The following is a 26,013-nucleotide window of genomic DNA, read 5'->3' on the forward strand; positions in this document are numbered from 1 at the left end:
TTGCTTTTCTTCTGCTAGCTTTGAGTTGGGTTTGTTTTTTTTTTTTTTTCTAGTTCCTTGAAATGTGACGTTAGGCTATTCATTTGAGATTTTCCTATCTTTTTGGTGTAGGCATTTAATGCTATAAAATCCTCTCTTAGCACTGCTTTTGCTATATCTCAGATGTTTTCATGTGTTGTGTCTCTATTTTCATTTATTTCAAAAAATTTTAAGTTTCCACCTTAGTTTCATCATTGACCCAACAATCATTCAGGAGGAAGCTGTTTAAATTCCATGTAACTATATAGTTTTGAGAGTTCCTCTTGGTATTGATATCTACTTTTATTCCATTGTGGTCAGAGAAGATATTAGATATGATTTTGGTTTTTTTTAATTTATTGATACTTGCTTTGTGGTCACGCATATGACTTGTTTTTGAGAATGTTCCGTGCACAGAAGAGAAGAGTATACATTCTGTGATTGTTGGGTAGAATGTTCTTCAGATGTCTGTTAGGTTCGTTTGGTCGAGAGTCCAATTTAAGTCCAGAGTTTCTTTGTTGATTTCTGTCCCAGTGATCTGTCTAGTGCTGTCAATGGAGTGCTGAAGTCCCCTGCTATTGTTGTATTGCTGTCTATCTCTTTCCTTAGGTCTAGTAGTATTTGTATTATGGATCTGGGTGTTGCAATGTTAGGTGCATACATATTTAGGAATGTTTTATCTTCTTGTTGAATTTATCCTTTATCATTATAAATGGCCTTCTTTGTCCTTTTTAATTTTTGTTGGTATAAAGTCTGTTTTGGCCATCGTGGTGGCTCACGTCTGTAATCCCAGCACTTTGGGAGGCCAAGGCGGGCAGATCTGTTGAGGTCAGAAGTTCATGACCAGCCTGGCCAACATGGTGAAACCCTGTCTCTACTAACAATACAAAAAAAAAAAAAATTAGCCGGGCATGGTGGCACATGCCTGTAATCCCAGCTACTTGGAAGGCTGAGGCACGAGAATCACTTGAACTCAGGAGCCGGAGGCTGCAGTGAACTGACATTGCACAACTGCACTCCAGCCTGGGCAACAGAGCTAGACTCTGTCTCAAAATAAAGTATAATAAAATAAAATAAAAATAAAATATATTTGACTAACAATTTATATGTAAAAGGAAATTACAAATATATTAGACAAAATCATTCTAACAGGGTATTATGGGTTGAACTGTGTCCCCTAAAAAGATATGCTGAAGACCTAACCCCTGGTACCAGTAAATGTGACCTTACTGGGAAATAGGGTCTTGACAGATGTAATCAAGTTAAGATGAGGTTACCAGGTAACCCCAATCTAACCTGACTGGTGTCCAAATAAAAGAAAAGACTTACACAGAGATACACAGGGAGAATGCAATGTGAAGATGGAGGCAGACATTGGAATGATGTATGTAAAAGGCCAAGGAATGCCAAGGACTGCCAGCTGTTAACAGAGGTTAAGAAAAAGGCATAGGACAGATCCTCACTCAGAGACCTCAGAAGGAACCCAAACTGTCAGCACCCTTGATTTTAGATTTCCAGGCTCTAAACTGTAAGAGAATAAATTTATCTTGTTTTAAGTCACCAAGTTTTTGGTACTTGGTACTTTGTTATTGTATCCTTTAAAAACTATTATGTAGGAGAGCCTTTGATAATGTGTATCCTAATTTGTTCTCATTACCTGTTTTTTAAAAAAAATATTATAAAGGTTAACAAAACAGTCTTACTTTGCTTTCTGTCATTCAACCAGTATGAATTCCCTCATGGCGAATGAGGTCAGAGCGACTACCAAAAGCTTTTCCACATTCCTTACAGTCATAGGGCTTTTCACCAGTGTGAATTCTCTGATGTCGAGTAAGGTTTGAGCCTTTATTAAAGGCCTTCCCACATTCATTACATTCATATGGTTTTTCATCTGTATGGATTCTCTGATGTTGAATAAGTTCTGAGCTCTGAATAAAGGCCTTTCTACATTCTTCACATTCATAGAGCTTCTGCCCAGCATGAATTCTGTGATGGTTAGTAAGTGTTGAGGCACTATTAAAGGCCTTCCCACACTGCTTACATTCATAAGGTTTCTCACCAGTATGCATTCTCTGATGCTGAATAAGCCTTGAGTGTTGAGTAAAGGCTTTCCCACATTCTTTACATTCATAAGGTTTCTCACCAGTATGAATTCTCAGATGTAGAAAAAGTTGTGAACTTTTAGTAAAGGCTTTTCCACATACTTTGCATTCATAGGGTTTCTCACCAGTGTGAATTCTCTGATGATCATTAAGGTTTGAGCAATACTTAAAGGCTTTTCCGCATTCCTTACATTCATAGGGTTTCTCACCAGTGTGAATCCTCTGATGTTGAGAAAAATATGAACTACAACTAAAAGCCTTGCCACATTCCTTACATTCATAGGGTTTTTTACCAGTGTGAATCCTCTGATGTCGAGTAACGAGTAAGCCACCACTAAAGGACTTCCCACACTCCTTAGATTCATAGGGTTTTTCATCAAAATGAATTCTCTGATGTTGAATAAATTGTGATTTCTGATTAAAAGTCTTTCCACATATCTTACATTCCCATGGTTTCTCTTCACTCATAGTTTTTTGAGGTTGAGTAAGAAATGTGGGCTGAATAAAAGTAGTTATGTCTTCATGGGTAAGTATTACTTGACTGAAATGTCTCTTCTTTAGAGATAATATCTTGGTCTCACACATTGATTCCAGATCTGAAAGAAAATACAAAGGCAAATACATTTTCCTATTCTGAGCGAGTTAAAACTTCTAAAAATGAAATGGGAGGATTAAACTGAAAAGAATATCTGAAAAATTACACATTTAGTTTTCAAAGGTGGCTAGGCAATCTGTAAAATTGACAAGAAAAGCATAGACGTTAGGAGAGGTAATAAAAGAAGCTGAGGATATGGATTTGGAAAGTAGATGACCTCTATGATCCTCAAATTTTGGTCTGAACCACAGTCACCTTAAGCCTTGGTGAATACACAGTGTTCAGCACCATCTTCCATATTATAGAGAGATTCAAATTTTTTATTTTTATTTTTCTTTGCCCCCACCCCAGATCTCCTACAGACGCTGCCTGAGACCCAGCTCTGTGTCTCCTCATCATACAGCTCGTGGCGCTCCAACTGCAAGGCCATTAGCATGGCCTGGCAGGGGTTCAGCTGGAGGGCCATGGAAGAGGACAGGCCAGCAGGATGCCGCCTCTGCTCCAGGGCATGCACTGTGAGTAAGAGATTCTAATTATATATACATGTATAAACATATAGTCACATACACAGAGCATGATACTGTATGTTTTGCAATTTGTAGATAATTGTCAGACCTCATCAAAGGACTATTAAGAATAATAAATGTGGCCGGGCGCGGTGGCTCAAGCCTGTAATCCCAGCACTTTGGGAGGCCGAGACGGGCGGATCACGAGGTCAGGAGATCGAGACCATCCTGGCTAACACAATGAAACCCCGTCTCCACTAAAAATACAAAAAAAAAGAAAATAGCCGGGCGTGGTGGCGGCGCCTGTAGTCCCAGCTACTCAGGAGGCTGAGGCAGGAGAATGGCGGGAACCCGGGAGGTGGAGCTTGCAGTGAGCCGAGATCGCGCCACTGCACTCCAGCCTGGGCGACAGAGCGAGACTCCGCCTCAAAAAAAAAAAAAAAAAAAGAATAATAAATGTGTTGAAAGGCTTAAATGGCAGGGGTGGGTGGAGTTCAGTGACTGTGCAAGGGTATACTGGCAAATCACTAGCCTCCAACAAATGTAATATGCTGAACACAACTGGTGGGAAGAGTAGACAGGTAAATCTCTTCTGTGCATAAAGCATGATATGGGTTAGGGATTCACTGAAAATAATTTGCTCTGGAATTCTGTGATGTTGACCTTGGGAGAAAGAAATGAATCATTCAAGTCATAGCAGTGACTGAGAAGGAAGACAGCTCAAGTTTGAGACACAAGAGAGTTAAGACAGGATGAAATGTACTCTATGAGAAGAAAGGAAGTCCATGTCAACATATAAACTGTGAGCCCCAGTTCTATGCTTTAAGGCAATTACTTAACCTCTGAGCCCTCTGTTCCTTGTTTATTGAAATGGGAATGACACTTAACTCATGATTGCTAAAAAGATGAAGAATAATGTATGTAAATAATCTGATGTAAAGTAAGCACTCAGTATTGGTAGCTATTATTATGAAAGAATGCCATAGCAAAAACAGATACTGAGCAAATGAAGTGGCTTGAAGACATCAAAATAAAGCCAGCTAGACTATCTCAAGTCCTCCCTCCACATGATCATTGGCCAAACTTAGTCTGGGTGAGTCCCTAAAAATCTCTTAAAGTTGTCCTTATTTAATTATTGAATCCCCTCTTTCCTAGACCACTACAAGAATCTCCTAATGGTCTCCCCAGTATGTTCCAGCACCCTCTAATCCATTCAGCAACTGATATGGTATTTTGTCTCGCTTTGCCCTACTGAAAATCTAAACTCCTTGGTAATTACCAAGAAGACTCCAATAATGAGGCTCTTACCTACCTCTTCAACCTTGTGTTATACTCCACTTCCACTTGCTCAAGAAGCCTCAGTCCGTCAAGCACATCAAGTTCTCCCTGCCTCTCAGGGCCTTTCCACACACATCTCCCCTTTACCTGGCATACCCCTCATCCTATCACCATTGTTGGCCCTGCTAATTGCTGCTCATCATTTGAGCCTCTGCTCAAACAGCATATCTCTAGAAGGCCATAACTGATCTTCAGTCTAAATTATGGTCTTCCTGTTATTAGGCCTCAGATCTTCCTGCTATTTCTTATTAATAGCACTTATTATTTGTAATATTATATAATCTGCATAGATCCAACAAAATCAAGAAATGTTTTATGTTTTCACTAATATATACTCAGCTCCTGGCAAACTACCTAAAGAATTACTGAGGCAATAAATGAGTCTAGATTTATTGTTCTCAAGAATACATTTTTAGAGTGGAGTTACAAGATGGATGACTAGAGGCACCCAGCATTTACCTCCTCCACAAAGAAGGACCAAAACAGCGAGTAGATAATCACACACCAATCTGAGCATCTATGACAGAGCACTGGAATTCAGCAGGGAAGTAACAGGGAACCTCTGAGGCACAAAGAGAGAAGCAAAGCAGTTGGCCTGGCCAGGATCAGCTTGGAGCCCAGGGGAAAGGTAAGGGAGACCACATTCCCACTGTGGACTCCTGCAATCCTAGCCACAAAACAGCCCCTCAGCCCTCATGGCCCTAAGACTAGTAAAGGGAGCTGCCCAGTGTCTACACAATACTGTTCTAGATAGAAAGTTCATGCTGGGTCCCTCCCCAAACCCAAGCAACTGCAGCATGGTGTCATTTTGGGAGCCCAGCTCCCACCAGACTACATCCTGCCCAGGGACTCAACAGTTCTTCCATCTCTACATCCATGGAGCTCTGCTGGCTTCTCCCCATGTCCATGTAGAGGGTTACAGCACTGCAATGATGGCTAGAACCATTGGTGTGGCTAGGTCCCCAGTACTCCAGTCCAGCACTCAGAGTCCTACACCCTGGGGAATGAGCAGTACAACAGAGTTGGAAGCTGCCTTTGGGACAGCGGGAGCTGAAGTGTGTGCTCCCCAGAGCCTGAGAGTCACCTGCCTGGGGCCACTGCCACTTACAGGAACACCACTACTTCCAAGCAGCTGGGTCCCTATGCATCTGCAAGTGCCTTCAGGGGCCTTAAGACTAGTGCTGGGCAGCATCAAAGGGCCTAACATCAAGCCTACCTGGCCCACCAAAGCTGCTGCCTCCGCACATCATCTGAGGGTTTGGGAATCGACTGACCTTGCTGGCCATTGCTGGTGCCCACATGCACCAACCATCCCCGCAAATGAGGAAAGGCAGAGCCAATGTGCCACCAAGGTCCGAGCATGCTGTCTGGGGGCATGGGAATTGACTTACCCTACCCACCATAGCCTGAATCCACATGCACCACTCGGAGGGTGAGAAGACAGGGTTTCCATGCCTGGTACTGCCCCTGCCACTGCCTATATGCAATGTCCAGGGGTGTGGGGATGAATTCACTCCTCACACTCCCACCAATGCCTGAACATGTCTTCTGGGGGCCTAATTATGGGCTTTCTTAGCCTGCCAGTGCCCACCATCTAACGTTTGGGAGCCCAGGGATTGACTCAGCCCACCCACCATCACTAGCATCCATACACCCCTGCCAGTGACCCGAGGACAGGCCAGCCTAGCCTGCTGCCAACACCACTGCAAGCATCAAAATGTACACACCACCTAGAGGAACAGAGACTGGCCCATTCAGCTTGCCATTACCACTGCTGGTGCCTGCATATGTTGCTTCAAAGCCCAAAGAGTTGGCTAACTAATGTTATTGTCATAATCAATGCCATACATGCCAACAAGGAGCCCAAGGACCTGCCTTCCTTCCTGGCCCACTGCTGCTACTGCCAGCACCTGAGCAAGCAATCTGGAGGCCCAGGGATCAACCTTCATGGAGCAGCTACCAAGTGTCTGAATACACCACCTTGGGCCCCATGATCCAGCATGCCCAGGCTATCACCAACACCACTGGGGCCTACAGACCAGCATAGCTGGCATCCCTATCCCAGAAAAGCCTCATCACAGCTTCCACTAACAACCAAACCCTAAGTCACTGAGGAACTCACAGACACTGCTGCCACTGATTGCAGCCAAAGAAATCATATGGAGATTATACCACTGCATCCACCTAGAACAAAGCCAAAACAACCTACCCAACCAACACTATAAATACATGTACAGGAAAAAGGTTTTCCTTATGAAAACAAATCCATAAAATTGGAAAAAATGACCAGAACAAGAAATACATAGATATCAACGTAAGGATAAAAGAAACATGAGAAAGCATGGAACCATGACATCTCCAAAGTAACACAATTAATTCTCCAGCAACAGATTCCAACAAACAATAAATCTATCAAGTACCTGAAAAAGAATTCAAAATAATGATATTAAAGAAGCTCAGTGGGACCCAATAGAACATGGATAAATACCAAAAGAACCAGAAAAACAATTCATGATCTGAATGAGAAATTCAGCAGATAGATATCAAGAAAAAGAACCAAACAGAAGTCCTGAAGCTGACAAATTTCAATTAATGAAATAAACACAATTGAGAGCTTCAACAATAGACTAGATCAAGCAGAAGAAAGAATTTCTGAACTTGAAGACAGGTTTTTAAAAGTAATCCAGGAAGACAAAAGTAAAAAATAATAAGTAATTTTTAAAACTGAAGAAAGCTTAGGTGACATATGGGACATCATAAAGCAACCAAATATTCAAATTTTGGGTATTCTAGAAGGAGAAGAGATGGGCAAAGGCATAAAAACCTATTTAACAAAATAATAACTGAAAACTTTCCAAGTCTTGTAAGCAATACAGACATCCTGATACAGAAGGCTCAATGATGCCCAAATAGATTCAATCCAAAATGGTCTTCTAAGGTCCATTACAGTCAAACTGTCAAAAGTCAAAGACAAAGAGAATTCTAAAAAAAGCAAGAGAAAAGCATGAAGTCACATATAAGGGAACCCTCAGGCATCAAGTCACATATAAGAGAACCCTCATCAGACTAGTAGCAGATCCCTTGGCAGAAACCTTCCATGCCAGGAAAGAATGGGATGAGATATTCAAAGTGCTAAAAGAAAAAGCACTGTCAGCCAAGAATACTATACCTAGCAAAGCCATCCTTCAAAAATGAAGGAGAAAGTTTTTCCCAGAGAAGCAAAAACAGAGAAAATTTGTCACAACTAGGGTGACCGTATCAAAAATGGCAAAGGGTGTCCTACATCTGGAAGTGAAAGACATATCTACCATCATTAAACAAATGAAAATAAGCTCACTGGTAGAGCAGATATACCAATGGAAAGAGAAAGGACTCAGATGTAACCATTACATAAAACCACCAAACCAAATGATAAGAGAAAAGAAAAAGGATATAAAACAACCATACAAAAAATTAACAGATTAGGAATAAATCCTCACCTATTAATAATAACTTTGAATGTAAACAGCCAAATCCCCCACTTAAAAGATACAGTCTGGTTGAATGGATAAAATAAATATGACTCACCTATATACTGACTGTGAGAAACTCACTTTATCTATAAAATCACAGACAGAAAGTGAAGGGATGAAAAAAAAAATACGGCACACAAACAGAAACCAAAAGCAAGTGAGAGTAGCTGTACTTAAATAAAACAGATATTAAGTAAAAAACTGCAGAAGAGGCAAAGAAGGTCTTTATAGAATGATATAGGGATCAATTCAGCCAGAAGATATAAAATTCTAAATTTATAGGCACCCAACACTGCAGCACCCAGATATATAAGCAAATATTATTAGATCGAAAAAGAGAGATAGGGCTGGGTGTGGTGGCTCATGCCTGTAATCCCAACTTTGGGAGGCTGAGGCAGGAGGATCACTTGAGGTCAGGAGTTCAAGACCAGCCTTTCAAACATGGTGAAACCCTGTCTCTACTAAAAATACAAAAATAAGCTGGGTGTGGCCAGGCGCGGTGGCTCATGCCTGTAATCCCAGCACTGTGGGAGGCCGAGGCAGGTGGATCAAGAGGTCAGGAGATCAAGACCATCCTAGCTAACATGGTAAAACCTCATCTCTACTAAAAATACAAAAAATTAGCGAGGCGTGGTGGTGGGTACCTGTAGTCCTAGCTACTTGGGAGGCTGAGGCAGGAAAATGGCGTGAACCTGGGAGATGGAGCCTGAAGTGAGCTGGGATTGCACCACTGCACTCCAGCCTGGGTGACAGAGCAAGACTCTGTCTCAAAAAAAAAAAAAAAAAAATTATCTGGGCATGGTGGCATGCACCTGTAATCCAAGCTACTCAGTAGGCTGAGGCAGGAGAACTGCTTGAACCTGGGAGGCAGAGGTTGCAGTGAGCCAATATTGTGCCACTGCACTCCAGCCTGGGCGACAGTGCGAGACTCTGTCTCAATAAAACAACAAAAAAAGATAGACTCCCATAAAATAATAGTACGGGACTTCCACATCCCACTCTCAGCATTAGACAGTTCGTCTAGATAGAAAATCAACAGCTTTGGATTTAAACTGGACATTAGACCAAATGGACCTACCAGACACTAACTGAACATTTTATCCAACAGCTGCAGAATACACATTTTTCCTATCAGCACATGGAACATCCTCCAGGAAGAGACCATATGTTAGGCCATAAGACAAGTTATAACTAATTTTTAAAAATCAAAATCATATCAAGTATCTTCTCAGACGACACTAGAATAAAACTAGAAATCAATAATAAAAACTTTGTAAACCACACAAATACATGGAAATTAAACAATGTGCTTGCTCATGCATGCCCACTGGGTCAATTAAGAAATTAAAGATCATCAAAGACTACTACAAGCAACTATATGCTAACAAATCAGATAACCTAGAGGAAACAGAAAAATTCTGGATACATGAAAACCTACCAAGATTGAACCAGGAAGAAACAGAGCAGAAGAACTTGAGCAGACTAATAACAAGTCACGAGATTGAAGCAGTAGTAAAATGTCTCCCAACAAAGAAAAGCCCAAGACTAAATGGCTTTACTGCTGAATCCTACCAAAATTACAAATAACTAACCTAAATTTTTCTCAAACTATTCCAAAAAATGGAAGAGGAGTGAATTCTTCCTAATTTATTCCACAAGGCCAGCATTACCCTGATACCAAAACCAGAGAGGGACATGACGACAACAACAAAAAAGATTTGATATCCCTCATGAACATAGACCCAAAACCCCTCAATGAAATACTAGCAAACAAAATCCAATAATACAACAAAAAGATAATATACAACGATTAAGTGAGATTTTCCTGAAAAGTGCAAGGATGGTTCAACATAAGCAAATCAATAACATGATGTATCAGATCAACAGGATGAGGGACAAAAACCATATGATCAGCTCAACAGATGCAGAGAAAGCATCTGCTAAAGTTTAACATCTCTTCATTATAAAAACCTCTCAACAATCAGGCATTAAAAAACATACCTTAACATAATAAAGACCATATATAACAAATCTACAGCTAACACCATACTGAATGGGGAAAAGCCGAAAGCCTTTCCTCTAAGAACTGGAACAAGACAAAGAAGCCCACATTCACCACTGCTATTCAATATAGTACTGGAAGTCCTATCCAGAGCAATTAGGCAAGAGAAAGAAATAAAACGCATCCAGACTGGATAATAGAAAGTAAAACTGTCCCTTTACGGATGACATGATCTTACATATATATAAAAACCTAAAGATGCTACCAAAAATTCTTGGAACTGATCAATGAAATCAGTAAAGTTGCAAGATACAAAATCAATATACAAAAACAAGTAGTAGGCTGGGGATGGTGGCTCACGCCAATAATCCCAGCACTTCAGGAGGCCGAGGTGGGTGGATCACTTGAGGTCACGAGTTTGAGACCAGCCTGGCCAACATGGTGAAACTTGTCTTGACTAAAAATACAAAAATTGGCCAGGTGTGGTGGCAGGCACCTGTGGTCCCACCTACTCAGGAGGCTGAGGCAGAACTGCTTGAACCCAGGAGGCGGAGGCTGCAGAGAGCTGAGATCATGCCATTGCACTCCAGCCTGGGAGACAGAGCAAAACTCTGTCTCAAAAAAACAAAAACAAAAACAAAAACAAAAAAAAGGATTTCTATACATCCACAATAATGAATTAGCTGAAAAACAAATCAAGAAAACAATCCCATTTATTAATATAATAGCTACAAAAAACAACCTAGAAACAAATTTAACCATGAAGTGAAAGACCTCTACAAGGAAAACTACAAAACACAGATGAAAGAAATTGAAGACAACACAAACAAATAAAAAGATATTTACATACTCATGCACTGGAAGAACTATTGTTAAAATGAACATATTTCCCAAAGCAATCTACAGATTCAATGCAATACCTACTGAAATACCAGTCAGTTTTTACATGAACAGCAAAAACAAAAAAAATCCTAAAATTTGTAGGGAATCATAAAAGATGCCAAATAGCCAATGCAATCTGTAGCAAAAGAACAAAAGTGGAAGAATCGAACTTCAAAATATACTACAAGGCTGTAATAACCAAAACAGCATAATAAAGGGTACTTTCATAAACAGGGTCCTGTCATAAAAACAGACTCAAAGACCAAAGGAACAGAAGAGAGAACCCACAAATAAATCCATGTATTTATAGTCAACTGATGGTTGACAAAGGTGCCAAGAACAGACATTGGGAAAAGGACACCCTGTTCAATAAATGGTGCTGGGAAAACTCGATATCCATAGAGTGAAGAATGAAACTAGACTGTATCTCTCACCATATACAAAAATAAACTCAAAATGAATTAAGTACTTAACTATAAGACCCCAAACTATAAAACTACTAGAGGAAAACATAGGGGAAACACTTCAGAAGAATATGCAAATATATTTTAGATAAGACCTTAAAGATATTTTCAATAAGGGGCAAACAACAAAAAAAAAGACAAATTGGACTATATTGAACTAAAATGCTTCTGCACAGCAAAGGAAACAATCAACGGAGTGAAGAGACCTGTAGAATGGCAGAAAATATTTGCAAACTCTTCACCTGAGAAGGGACTAATATCCACAATTCACAAGGAACCAAAAAAACTTAATAGCAGGGCCACAGTGGCTCATAACTGTAATCCCAGCACATTGGGAGGCCAAGTCAGGAGGATCACTTGAGGCCAGGAGTTTGAGACTAGCCTGGGGAACACAGGGAGACCCCCATCTCTATAAACAATTTTAAAGTTAGCTAGGTATAGTGGCATGCACCTACAGTCTTAGCTACTTAGGTGGCTGAGGTGGTAGAATCCCTTGAGCCTGGGAGTTCAAGGATGCAGTGAGCTGTTCTCATGACACTGTACTCCAGTCTGGCTAACAGTGAAACTCTCTCACATACACAAAAAAAATGACACCGCACACATTCTATTAGTAAAATAAAAAAAATACATATATATATATAAAACAATTGATAAATATTCAGAGTGATGGGTATCTAAATACCTTGGTTTGATCCTTATACATTGTATGAATGCATCAATCTATCCCTTGTACTCCATAAATATGTATAATTTGTATCAATAAAAACTTAGAAAAAAAAGCTCATGAGAAATCTAATGTATAGTAGGAGGACTACAGTTAGTAATACTCTATTGTATACTAGAAATTTGTCAGGAAAGTAGGTTTTAAGTACTCTTACCCTAAACAAAAAAAGAAAGAAAAAAATTATAGTTATTTGATATGACCTGCTTAACTACAGTAATTATTTCAATATGTATGTGTATCAGAACTTCATGTTGTACACCTAGAATTTATACAATAATTTTTAAAAAAGATTCATATACAAAAAAAAATTGTTTAAACACATATAAAAAAGAGTAACAGTATTTGCTAGCAAAACAGGGTGACTGTAGTCAAAAATAATTTAATTGAACATTTAAAAATAACTAAAAGAGGCTGGGCATGATGGCTCATGTCTGTAATCCCAGCATTTTGGGAGGCTGAGGTGGGTGGATCACTTGAGGTCAGGAGTTCAAGACCAGCCTGGCCAACATGGTAAAACTCCATCTCTACTAAACACACACACACACACACACACACACACACAGATTAGCTGGGTGTGGTGGTACATGCCTGTAGTCCCAGCTACTTGGGAGGCTGACGCACGAGAATCACTTGTACCCGGGAGGCAGAAGTTGCAGTGAGCAGAGATCACACCACTGCACTTCAGCCTGGGTGACAGAGTGAGACTCCATCTTAAAAAACAAAACAAAACAAAACAAAAAAACCTAAAAACTAAGAGTACAATTAGATTGTAACACAAAGGATAAATGCTTGAGGTGATGGATATCGCATTTCCTCTGATATGAGCATTGCATGCCTGTATCAAAATATCTCATGTAACCCATAGATATACATACCTACTGTGTACCCAAAAAATTAAAAATAAAGATTAATAAATAAATAAAAACACAGACCAGGTGTGGTGGCTCGCTCCTGTAATCCCAGCACTTTGGAGGGCTGAGGCAGGTGGATCACTTGAAGTCAGGAGTTCAAGACCTGCCTGGCCAACATGGTGAAACATCGTCTCTACCAAAATACAAAAATTAGCTGGATGTGGTAGCATAAGCCTATAATCCCAGCTACTCAGGAGACTGAGGCAAGAGAATTGCTTGAACACAGGAGGTAGAGGTTGCAGTGAACTGACATTGTTGCCTAGCCTGGGCAACAGAGCAAGACTGTCTAAAAAAAAAAAAAAAAGATAACAAGTGTTAGCAAATGATGTGGAGAAACTGGAACCATCATACACTGCTGGTGGGCATGTAAAATGGTGTAGCCATTTTGGAAAAGAGTCTAGCAGTTCCTCAAATAGCTAAACACAGAGTTATGATATGACCCAGCAATTGTACTCCTGGGTAGAAACCTGAAAGAACTGAAAGCTTATGTCCACACAAAAACTTACAGACATGTTCATACAACATTATTCAAAATAGCCTAAAAGAGGAAACCCAAATGTCCATCAACTGATCAATGGATAAATGTGGTATATCCATAAAATGGAATAGTATTTGGCAATAAAAAGAAATGAAATACTGATACATGCTACAACATGGATGAGCCTTGAAGAGCATTAAGTTATGAAACAGGGAATTTGCAGAAGACCACATATTGTACAATTCCATTTATATGAAATGTCCAGAAAAGGCAAATCCATAGAGAAAATCAACTCATGGTTGCGTGGCGCTGGAGAGGGGTGGGAGTAACAGCTAGAGTGTACAGGGGTTTTTCTGAGGTGATAAAAATGTTCTAAAATTGATTATGGTGATGTTTATACAACTCTATTATATTAAAAGTCACTGAATTGTACATTTTATATGGGTGAACTGTATGGTATGTGAATTATACCTTAATAAAGCTGAAAATAAAACAAAAAAATTAAAGGAGCCCTACTCTGGTTCATAGACAGCAGGGGTTAGGCAACTTTTTTATAAAGAGTAAGATAGCAAATATTTTCAGCTTTGTGGGCTATTCAGGTGTGTGACTGTAGTGCAAAGATAGTCACAGAAAACTTCTAAAAGTTTGAATGTGCTAGGCTTAAAAAAAAAAACAAGCCTTTCCAACTTGGACCTGGCAGAATGGTTCCCGCAAAGAAGGGTGGTGAGAAGAAAAAAGGGCCGTTCTGCAATGAACAAGGTGGTGACCCGAAAGTACACCATCAATATGCACAAGCGCATCCATGGAGTGGGCTTCAAGAAGTGTGCCCTCGGGCACTCAAAGAGATTCAGAAATTTGCCATGAGGGAGACGGGAACTCCAGATGTGCGCATTGATACCAGGCTCAACAAAGCTGCCTGGACCAAAGGAATCAGGAATGTCCCATAACGAATCCGGAATGTCCCATAACGAATTCGGAATGTCCCATAACGAATCCGTGTGAGGTTGTCCAGAAAACGTAATGGGGATGATGATTCACCAAATAAGCTCTATACTTTGGTTACCTATGTACCTGTTACATCTTTCAAAAATCTACAGACAGTCAATGGGATGAGAACTAATCACTCACTGATCGTCAAATACATAAACTAATTATAAAATTGCAAACAAAACAAATTCCCCCCTCCCCCGCAAAAATAACGCCACAACCTCACAAGAACTGCTAGCTCAAAAACAAATTTTTAAAAAGACTGGCTTAATAATTCTGGTTTAAAAATAACTATATATCTTCCTCCTGATTTTATCAGTGCAAAATGTAAATTTTAAGATTATAAAAACTAGGCTGGATGCTATGGCTCACGCCTGTAATCCCAGCACTTTGGGAGGCCAAGGCAGGCGGATTACTTGAGCTCAGGAGTTCGAGACCAGCCTGGGCAACATGGCAAAATCCCATCTCCACAAAAAATACAAAAATTAGCCGGTCATGGTGCCGTGTACCTGTAGTCCCAGCTACTAGGGACGCCGAGGTGGGAGGGTCACTTGAGCCTGGGAGAGGTGGGTGTGTGGGAGGTTGCAGTGAGCCAAGATGCACCACTACACTCCAGCCTGGGCAACACAGCCAGACTGTGTCTCAAAATAAAATAAAATAAAATAAAATTATAAAAACTATACAATTATGTGTTAAACCAAATCGGTGCGGAGGCTCACGCCTATAATTCCAGCACTTTGGGAGGCCGAGGCAGGTGGATCACTTGAGGTCAGGAGTTAGAGACCAGCCTGGGCAACATGGTGAAACCTCGTCTCTACTAAAAATACAAAAATTAGCTGGGCATGGTGGCGCATGCCTGTAATCCCAGCTACTCAGGAAGCTGGGACAGGAAAATCGCTTGAACCTGGGAGGTGGCGGTTGCAGTGAGCCGAGATCACGCCATTGCACTCCAGCCTGGGCGACAGAGAAAATCTCTGTCTCAAAAAAAAAAAAAAAAAAGAAGAAGAAAAAAAAAGTAACTGTGTTGCTCTGTAGTGTGTCAGTTTAAATATAATAGTCAAGATTTTTAGTTAACTTTAAGACAATGGAATTAAGAAAAATTAATAGATAATCCTCGAAAACCTGGATGACTTCTAACATAAGGTATTAAAACATTGATTCCCAAGAATAGTTTTAACATATATGCCATTATTATTTCATATGTATGCCTTGTTTTTTATGTTAGAGGATGCTATACCTTTGGGTAATGTAAATAAATACATGGGGTTTTTTTGTTTTGTATTTGGGTCAAGGCTAACTTTAGTTATGGTATGTGCAGGGCACAAATGTGCAAAAAGACATTTCTGTCCTTTTTATAAAGGCTTATAAGGAACGTGGGTGGCTATTGGGGGAGTGGTATCACATGAACTTAGGAGTCCGTTAAAATGTTTATGTATCACAGTTCTAAATTACCTACCTCCCACATTTTTCTGTGATTAAACATTATAATTTGAGTAGCTGAGACTATCTGGGAATAATCATAACAGAAATGTAATAGATATGCTTTTGTTATCAAGGAAATTACAGGTCAGGCATGGTGGCTCACACCTGTAAAACCAGCACTTTGGGAGGCCAAGGCGGGTGGAACACCTGAAGTCAGGAATTCGAGACCATCCTGGCCAACAGTGAAACCCTGTCTCTACTAAAAATAAAAAAATTAGCCGGGCATGGTGACAGGTGCCTGTAATCCCAGCTACTCGGGAGGCTGAGGCAGGAGAATCACTTGAACCTGGAAGGCAGAGGTTGCAGTGAGCTGAGATTGTACCACTGCACTCCAGCCTGGGCAACAAGAGTAAAACTCTGTCTAAAAATAATAATAATAATAACAATAGTTTTGTCTTTAAAAAACTAGTTGTTCCAAAATGTAAAACTGATACATAAAAAAGACATCTCAGTTTTGATGGGTTTATTTTCAATTCAGTATTTGAACTTGGGAAGAGTATGTAAAAACATTCCTAAGTGACTATTATTAAGCAAAGATGTCAAACTAGAAAGTACAAACTACAATACAAATAAACATAAGGCATAACACAAATGGGGATGCACATTAAGTAGGTAACAGGAAAGTTATAACAACATTTGTGTAATCAGGATATAAACTATGAATATTGCTATAGTCAAGATACATATGGTGATTACCAGAGACCAGCCCTCAACTATCAGAACAAGACATCAGGAAATACTTTTACAGTTTGATGTATCACAAAATGACAAAACAAACATACTATGCAAAAATTGAAGTTAGGTATCAGAAGAATGAAAGTAAGAGTTGAAAATGTATTGTCTTTGATGAGAGGGACCGGGGCAGTCAGGGTAGGAATGTATACATGAAAAAGCAGGCTGCTGTTTTTCTTTTTTCTCTTTTTTTGAGATGGAGTCTCACTCTGTTTCCCAGGCTGGAGTGCAGCTGCATGATCTCAGCTCACTGCAACTTCCACCTCCTGGGTTCAAGCGATTCTCTTGCCTCAGCCTCCCAAGTAGCTGGGACTACGGGCGCCTGCCACTATGCCCAGTTAATTTTTTTATTTTTAGTAGAGATGGGGTTTTGCCACGTTGGCCAGGCTGGTTTCAAACTCCTGACTTCAAGTGATCCGCCCGCCTCAGTCTCCCAAGTGCTATGTTTACAGGTGTGAGCCACTGCGCCTGGCCTGGGCTGCTGTTTTTCAATATAAGCTTTATAACACTGTGATTTCAAACTCTGTAAATATATTACTTTAATGAAAATTAAATTAATTATTTTAAAATGAAAAAGGAATAAACAGAGACCACCTTTCAAGTAGAAAGGTACAAGGTTAAGGTAAGATTAAGAAGGGGGTGAATTAGCAAGTTGGTAGGGAGGAAAAGTGCTACGAGACAGAAATAAAATACTTAAAAGCAGCTAAGATCAACTGATAACTGGGAAAAAGTGAAGATTCACAAACTCCTCCCTAGGTTCCTAGAGCTTCGTTAAATCTAGAATTCTTTCTCAAGGGAGGCGTGGATCTTCTATTTCCAACGCTAACTCTATAGGTAACAACATCTACTTCTAGGGCTCCAACCATTAACTTCTACTTGGATGAATTTCCACTTCCATATTTTTTGACTGTTTTACAACTTTCTTCTGAGCTTCCTGTTTGATCTTCTCATTGATGAATCTTATTCTGTAGAAATTATTTACAGCAATGTTCTAGCTCCTGCATTAGATAACAAGTTTCTTAATAAGCCTACTTATTTTCTAAACTGTACAGCACCTAGCAGACTAGTGTACAAAATTAAAAAGTCAAACATTTTTACAAGACTTTCTATTTAAAAATCTTAATTCTCCATAAACTGATATTAATATTCTCATGCAAAGTATAACTTGCCATTTTAAGTTTCAAATGACTCTATATAAGCTAATTCTAACTTTTTTTTTTTCTTTGAGACCAAGATTTGCTCTTGTCCCCCAGGTTGGAGAGCAATGGTGCGATCTCTGCTCCCTGCAACTTCCGCCTCCCGGGTTCAAGCGATTCTCCTCTCTCAGCCTCCTGAGTAGCTGGGATTACAGGTGCCCGCCACCACGCCTGGCTAATTTTTATATTGTTAGTAAAGATGGGGTTTCACCATGTTGCCCAGGCTGGTCTCAAACTCCTGACCTCAGGTGATCCACCCACCTCGGCCTCCCAAAGTGCTGGAATTACAGGCATGAGCCACCGTGCCTGGCCTAATTCTAGAATTTACAATGAAAATGCAAAGGACTAAGAAGCAGTAGGAGAACTTGCTCTACCAGATAAGATTTATTACATGCTACAGTATTAATACAGTGTGCTATTGGCACAAGGATAGACAAATAAGCCAAAGGAACAGAATTCAGAGACAGACTCACAGAAATAGGAATACAGGATTTATGACAAAGGTAGTCCTATAGAGAATGGGAAAAGGACAGTCATCTCAATACACACTAAGAAGTCAACTGGATATTCACATGGAAAAAAAATGAAATTTGACCCCTACCTCACAACACATACAAATTCCAACTTCAGAAAAGTAGATCTAAATGGAAAAAGTAAAACAATAAAGCTACTAGAATATAACATAGGAAATATCTTCATGACCTTAGGGTAGGCAATGGTTCCTACCCAGGACACAAAAAAGCAACACTATACAGAAAAAGGTAACTGTGACCACATTAAAATTAATTAACTTCTGTTCATCAAAAGATACCATTAAAAGAGTAAAAGACAAAATATAAAGTGGTGGGAGATATTTACATCATGTATAACCAAACACAGGCCTGATACATAGAATATAAAAAGAATTCTTTGAAAGCAACAGGAGGGGGAAAATGGCGGACGGGAAGGCAGGAGAGGAGAAGCCTGAAAAGTTGCAGCGAGCTGGAGCCGCCGGAGTAACGGAGGGGAAAGTTCCAGTCGCAGCGCTGAGAAGCGATCAGCTGAAAAAGAAGCCGCCGACCTCCCAACAAAGCCTACAAAGATTTCCAAGTTTGGATTTGCCATAGGTAGTCAGACGACAAAGAAAGCATCAGCCATATCCATCAAACTTGGATCAAGTAAGCCTAAAGAAACTGTTCCAACTCTTACTCCAAAAACTCTTTCAGTAGCCGCAGCTTTTAATGAAGATGAAGATAGTGAACCAGAGGAAATGCCTCCAGAAGCAAAGATGAGGATGAAGAATATTGGAAGGGATACACCAGCATCAGCTAGACCAAACTCCTTCAGTAAAGGAAAACATGGGTTTTCTGATAACTAGAAGCTGTGGGAGCGAAATATAAAATCTCATCTTGGAAATGTCCATGACCAAGACAATTAAATGATGTTTTGAAATTGGGGTGTGGGGTAGGTGTAAAGTTAAAAGGAACAGTTTCTTTTTTTAAAGAATGGTATAAGACTATCTTTGGAGCTGCTTTTTTTTTCTTTTTCATTTTTTTAAAAGATTGAGGGGTACACTAATAAATGAGAGTTTGAAATTAGAGGTAATTTATGTGTTATATACAGATTTCAAGACATTTGCTAGTTTTGTAGTTTCATGTGATTAGTTTCCAAAGGTTACAGATAATAAAGAAATCAGAAATGGTACCTTTTTAAGAATTGCATATTTTTTTAGACACAACTATTAGCACATTAAGAGGGAAGCAAAAAGTTATTGTCTATTTAAAACTGCAAGCAGTTACTCTCTTAACTCCTTATTACCTAAACTTGTTTGGCTCCCAGGAACAGCCTTATAAAGAGAGGGAGTATTGTATTGGGAGGAAAATGTTACTGAACTATTCACTGAAAATAAATTTAGATAAAATACAGCTTTTTTCCTTATGGGCATTTGTTTTGTTTCAAGTCATCATAAACTAGGTATTGCATTGCTATCAGTGGATACAGATGCTTAGCTCCTAAAAGAATTTTTTTTTTTTTAATGTAAACTGTTGAATATTTGAAATAGTCCACTTCACCTTAATGGGTCTTGTCTATCTTCATTAGTCTTCAAAGAAAAACCATTTGCTACCAAAGTAAATCAGTATTTTGAATGTGCTTCTCTTGTTTTTTGTTTATTAGCTAGTTCCTTTAAGCATTTCCACCAGAACTTGAGGCAAATCATAAGGAAGCTGTTTCTTTTAAAACACAAACCACCACCAAAAATTTAAATTTACATATTGCTTAAATATTTGGCTGTTTTTAGTTTTTAAAAGGTATAAACACCAAAAAAAAAAAAAATTGTATGAAGATGGAAAATAAGAAGATGCACTTTCTGTAACCTTGTCTAAGGATTTAAATTACTAACTTGTGAACTCCAATTTGAATTGAACTTAACTATCGGCTTTCTTACTAGTAAAATTGTATGGTTTATTTTAAATGCGTACATATTGACCAACGGCCTCTGAAAAAGCACATTTTAGATACTGAAATTGAAGGAAAGAAAATACATCTTCAAACATTTTTTGGAATCTCACCGCATGTACTTTGTTAGATTTGTGTATTGTAGGGTGTCTGTTTTGTATTTTTGTATTGTATATGAACTTTTTAAAAAATGTGACAGTTAAACACATCTTTAAAAGCATAGTCACAGACAAAAGAAGCATACAGTATAAAAATTTCCTTGAAAACTCCTACAATATTATATTTGGAAGCAGCTTCAGATTGTTTTACTGGTGGCAACTGCTTGCTGAGGTCTTTTAGTTGGTAATAACTCCAGAGAAGCAGCCTGCGTATATTCCTAACATTTTGTTCACTAGCATTTAAGTTTAGAATAAGCCCAAGTAAAACGATGGAAATGTATATAGAACTCTTAGTTCTTACATGATTTAATTATATCAAGATACATGAATTTAACTTACTTTAATGTAGGCAAACTATCCATTTTTTGTCCATTTTCCCGTTTGTTAAAATAACATACCTCTCCTACGTATTATTTTCTTGACCCAAATGAAATATTAACCTAAGGTCAAGCTGGGAGAGAGAAATGACTGAGATGAATGTCTTTACTAAAGTACCAACAAATTTGTCAAACTCAAAAAAAAAAAAAAAAAAAAAAAGAAAGCAACAGGAAAAAGATAGACAACCGACTAAGTTTAGCCAAGAAACTTAAACAGGCATGTCAGAGAACACACACAGCAGAATAACTAAAATTAAAGGGCCTGGCAATAATAACTGGTAAGAATGTAAGAATACAGAGCAATGGCAACCTTCATACTGCTACTAGAACTGCAAATTGGTATAACTACTTTGGAAAATTGGTATCTTTACTAATGTTGAACACACATATATCCTATTGCTCAGTAATTCCACTCCTATGTATATGCCTAAAAGAAATGTGTACGTACATTTGCCAAAAGTTACACACAGGAACGTTCACAGCAGCATTATGTGTAATAACTAAAAACTGCAAACAAACCAGCTGTCAACAGTAGAAAGGTCACTTATAGTAATTAATAATATATAAAGCATAATTTAAAATATATTCATAGAATGAAGCAGGACGCAGTGGCTCACGCCTGTAATCCCAGCACTTTGCGAGGCCGAGGCAGGTGGATCACCTGAGGTTAGGAGTTTGACACCAGCCTGGCCAACATGTTGAAACCCTGTCTTTACTGAAAATACAAAAAATTAGCTGGGCGTGGTGGCACAGGCCTGTAGTCCCAGCTACTCGGGGGGCTGAGGCAAAAGAATCGCTTGAACCCAGGAGGTAGAGGTTGCAATGAGCCGAGATCACACTACTGTACTCCAGCCTGGGCAACAGAGCAAGACTCCATCTCAAAAAATAAATAAATAAATAAATAAATAAATAAATAAATAATATATATGTGTATATTCATAGAGTGAAATACAACATAGCCAGTAAGAATGAACTAACACCAGATATATGCAGCACCATAGATATGTCACATAAACAACATGTTGAGCAAAAAAAGCCAAAGGCAAAAGACTAAATACTGTGCAACTGCATCTACATTAAGTTCAGAAATAGGCAAAACGAATCCCTGGTGCTAAATATCAGGATGGTATTTATTTTGGGAGAGGAAAAAGAGGCTGATGATTGGGAAGAGGCAGAGAAGGGGTTCTGAGGTGCTAGTAATGTTCCACTTATTGTCCTAGTAGTGGTTTCACCATTCTCAATTTCACCATGCTATGCACTCATAGTCATGTAGTTTTATGTGTGTATGTTATCCTTCAATTTCTTTTAAAGTAAGAAATAATCAAATGTTTGATAAATGAAAGAATGAGCTATTAAATCCAGAATGAACTGGTCAAAGACGTTAAATAGCTGAAAGTAGAGAAAATGAAAACAAGTAGAGGGAAAGAAAAAGACACACACACGCACTTACACACATCTATTTCTTAGGGTAGGAGTGTCTACTGTTATACAATTCTAAACATAGCATATCATAGGAAGGAATGAAACCTAAAATGTGGATAGAATAATTATAGCATAATTATAGCCAGGGAGGTACTTACTATATTGGACTAGGGAGAAAGTATGAGAAAAAAAAAAGTGGGATACCTTATATGGAAGAGGCTTCGGGCCTTTAAAGGGAGCTTCCTGATAACATCTCAGAAGTATATCTCTTCATAGCCCTGCTCCTGAGCCATCATCTCTTACTTACCTGAACACAGGCCTCTAGTCAGCTCTCTGTCAACCATCCAGGGCTCTTTTCCTTGTTCCAATAAGGAGATCACAGCTGGCTTAGAATTGGAAAGTCCTGCTCACAAGAAAAGACATGGGACATGGTTATGCTCTGGGCTCCCCAGAAATCAGATCGAGTCCCTTAGTGATCAAAGAAGAGATGACATTACAAGAAGGACCAGAGAAAGATGGAGAAGATGAAGCTTCAGCCACAGCCCATTGGAGCTGCCCACTTCCAACTCTTCCATTCTATTTCAACTCAAACCATTCCTTAGGGAAGAGGGAGCAGAAATTCAGCTGGTTACATGAAGCAAATAATTCACAGTGGAGAAAGGAGACATTTACAAGGGCAGACTCTGAATTTTCGGGAATAGTTATCCTTACCCACTGAAACCAGGTTGCTGAAATTCTCCAACATTACTTCTTTGTATAAATTCATCTGACCAGAGTCCAGGCATTCCCATTCCTCTTGAGAGAAGTCTATGGACACATCCCTGAACATCACTGACCCCTGAAACAACAAACATGCTTTCACAATGGAAGGAGAAAAGAAAAAGATGGTGGTAGAGGTGGCAAGAAAGGACAGAGTAAGCAAAATTAAAGGGGGTGAATCCTATCATATCAGAAGATATATGTCCTGTGTACAAAGGGATGTACAAGTAGGCTGGACTTTTCCAGTGATAGGAAACAGCATGCATTCAGTTCAATTAGTGAGTTTCTTCCCCCTCCCCACTTTCCCTTTATGCCCCAAGAGACAGGAAAATGGGAGGAGCTTTCAAACACATCTCATAATACTTGGAGTAAAAATTCAGAATATCAGGGCAAAACAAAAATGAAAGTTTCGGGCCGGGCGCAGTGGCTCAAGCCTGTAATCCCAGCACTTTGGGAGGCCGAGACGGGCGGATCACGAGGTCAGGAGATCAAGACCATCCTGGCCAACCCGGTGAAACCCCGTCTCTACTAAAAAAAAATACAAAAAACTAGCCGGGCGAGGTGGCGGGCACCTGTAGTCCCAGCTATTCCGGAGGCTGAGGCAGGAGAATGGCGTGAACCCGGGAGGCGGAGCTTGCAGTGAGCTGAGATCCGGCCACCGCACTCCAGCCTGGGTGACAGAGCGAGACTCAGTCTCAAAAAAAAAAAAAAAAAAAAAAAAAGAAAGTTTCTAAAAGCTTCTAGGAAGAAAAGACAGATCACATAAGTTTTCAGGAATCAGAATGGCAATAGACTTCTCAATAGCATCATTTGAAACAAGAAAAAAAACAAGTAATTCCTTTAATATTATAAAGGAAAATAAATTCTGAAATAGAATTCTATCTCCAATCAGATTACTAAGCCACTATGAAGATTAAATCAAGACAATTTGAAATCTGCAGGGAATGATAAAAGTATTTCCAATGTGGCTTTTCTTAGGAAGCTACTGGGCTACATGTTCCATCAAAACTAGGGAGTAAATTAGGAAAAAGAAAAGGTACTATATTAAGACACTGGAAAACTAACATGAAAATGGTGATGAAAGTGCCAGTATAATTATAAAAGGCAAATCCTAGAACACCATCCAGCAGCAGACTGAGAGAACAGCATCTAGGAACATAAGAAGTGAGGACTATAGGAAAGACATCTCCAAAGAAAACTAAGGAGCTAGTATGTTTGATCATGCAGAAAATATCGACAGGCAACTGACAGCAATGTTAGAGAATTTGAAAATGATGACGTGGGATCATATTTATGACACTTTTTTTGTAAAAATGTAAACATCAAATGGCAAATGAAACAAAATTTGGTTCTTGACCAATAATGAAAACACATTAAAATATTAACACTAGTTATCTGAGTGGTCAAATTTTATTTTTTCCTGGTAATGCTGTATTTTTGAGATCTCTAAACTAATCATCCTTTTATTTTTAAATCATAATAAATATTTGAGAAGAAAATTCAGCAAGCATAAGTGGAGCAACCATCCTTTTCTGTGATGGGAAAATTATAGGGACCTAGAATTAAATGACATTCCTTTATTAAGCAAGAATTTTCAGAAGAAAAAGAAGAAACCCCAACACACCTTGGATACTGCTTGTAGAAGTTCATCATGCATTCTTTCCGCCTCTTCTTGGTGACACCTGGAGAAAGGTAAAATTGGGAGAGGGAAGAGTAACTGTGAGACACCAGGTTTTTCTTGGTACCCAAATTAGTCAAGTAAGCGGTCTTCCCCAGCCCCATTACCCACCACACATGGGGAATGGAGATCCGAGTAGAATGGGGCATCCTGTCCAATTCCAGTGGCTCAGGGGAAAGGCTGTGTTCACTGCTGTCCAGGGTTCGAATCTGACCACCAGACCTCAGAGAGGTTTCCTAGAGACAGAGCTCTGGAGTCACAATCGCACAGTTGACGGGACCTCATACTCATACACAGAATGCCACATACAGTTAGGGACAGTCACACTTAAATCAAGGCGACATGCACGTCTCACCTGCACACACGGAGCCACACACGGCAACACAGTTACAATCACATACACACCATAGGAAACACACAATTACAGCTGCACAATTGTAGGCACCCCACACTGTCGCAGTCACAATCACACATCACCACGGGTACACACAGCCACAACCCCTCCAGTGACAGGTATCCCATATCCGCACATAAGCCCAGTGTTATTATCTCCCAGACAATTCCACAGCCTCCCCTCTTTTTTGGAGGGGTGGGGACAGAGTCTCGCTCTGTCGCCAGGCTGGAGTGCAGTGGCGCGATCTCGGCTCACAGCAACCTCCGCCTCCCGGGTTCAAGTGATTCTCCTGCCTCAGCCTCCTAGTATCTGGGACTACCGGCGCGCGCCACCAAGCCCAGCTAATTTTTGTATTTTTAGTAGAGATGGGGTGTCACCATGTTGGCCAGGATGGTCTCGATCTCTTGACCTCGTGATCCGCCCGCCTTGGCCTCCCAAACACAACCTCCCCCTTTCAGGCAGCTCTGCCCACACGGGCCCAAGGCGCCAGCTCCCCACCAGCCTTCGGTATCCTCAACTAAGCCCTTTCCAGTCATCCCAGATGGGAACTTGCAGACCTGAGCCAGTTCTCCCGGGGACCAAAATATCTCACCTCCCAGATCTAAGAGTCCCGCCAGGAGTGACGAAACGTTCGAATTCCTGCGAGAAAAGTGGCAGGCCACCAGGCCCTCTGGGAAATGTAGTCCAGAGCGGGACCCACGCCGATTCCTGTCAGCTCCTCGCCTGGGCCCACCCGAAACGGCTGCTCCCTCAACTCTCAACATCCAGCTGAGCCTCAGAGTTGCGGGTGGCTGTAGCGCTGGGCAATGGAGATGAGCCTCCCCGGGAACCTGGCACACGCCTCACTCTCACACAGGAAA

The 26,013-nt window shown here is 40.0% G+C and overlaps 2 protein-coding genes and 1 pseudogene across 9 annotated transcripts in view; 2 read left to right on the forward strand and 1 right to left on the reverse strand.

The window, feature by feature from the left end:
* LOC102121732 (uncharacterized) overlaps nucleotides 1–26,013 on the forward strand; it is a 101,783-nt gene that overhangs the window by 43,013 nt on the left and 32,757 nt on the right. For all 5 annotated transcript variants that reach the window (XM_074023340.1, XM_074023341.1, XM_074023338.1 and 2 more), the window contains one exon: nucleotides 3,067–3,230. The gene's annotated coding sequence lies outside the window, so the exon portion shown is untranslated. The remainder of the gene's footprint in view (nucleotides 1–3,066; nucleotides 3,231–26,013) is intronic.
* On the reverse strand, nucleotides 747–26,007 carry ZNF829 (zinc finger protein 829). Of its 4 annotated transcripts, none has more exons than XM_005589000.5 (6): nucleotides 25,746–26,007; nucleotides 24,871–24,995; nucleotides 24,706–24,763; nucleotides 23,034–23,160; nucleotides 22,630–22,725; nucleotides 747–2,716 (listed from the first exon to the last, which is right to left on the reverse strand). In XM_005589000.5, the coding sequence occupies exons 2-6, from the start codon at nucleotides 24,906–24,908 to the stop codon at nucleotides 1,737–1,739; spliced, it is 1,299 nt and encodes a 432-aa protein (XP_005589057.1). In that variant the 5' UTR covers nucleotides 24,909–24,995; nucleotides 25,746–26,007; the 3' UTR covers nucleotides 747–1,736. The 4 variants fall into 4 exon arrangements, with proteins under 4 accessions (XP_005589057.1, XP_045237081.1, XP_005589055.1 ...); XM_045381146.3 differs by having other exon boundaries at nucleotides 25,711–25,774; XM_005588998.5 differs by lacking the exon at nucleotides 25,746–26,007 and adding an exon at nucleotides 25,531–25,700.
* On the forward strand, nucleotides 18,851–21,064 carry LOC135968682 (PEST proteolytic signal-containing nuclear protein pseudogene; annotated as a pseudogene).

This window comes from Macaca fascicularis, chromosome 19 (assembly GCF_037993035.2).
Source record: "Macaca fascicularis isolate 582-1 chromosome 19, T2T-MFA8v1.1".
Taxonomy (NCBI): domain Eukaryota; kingdom Metazoa; phylum Chordata; class Mammalia; order Primates; family Cercopithecidae; genus Macaca; species Macaca fascicularis.

Excerpts from the sequence above, each read along its gene's own strand:
- ZNF829 (XM_005588998.5), bottom strand. The coding sequence starts at position 25,689 with ATGACTGGAAAGGGCTTAGTTGAGGATACCGAAGGCTGGTGGGGAGCT. Across the intron at positions 23,161-24,705 it reads TTCTACAAGCAGTATCCAAG|GGGTCAGTGATGTTCAGGGA; the intron begins GTGTGTTGGGGT and ends TTGTTGTTTCAG. Across the intron at positions 2,717-22,629 it reads GACTAGAGGCCTGTGTTCAG|ATCTGGAATCAATGTGTGAG; the intron begins GTAAGTAAGAGA and ends ATTTTCTTTCAG.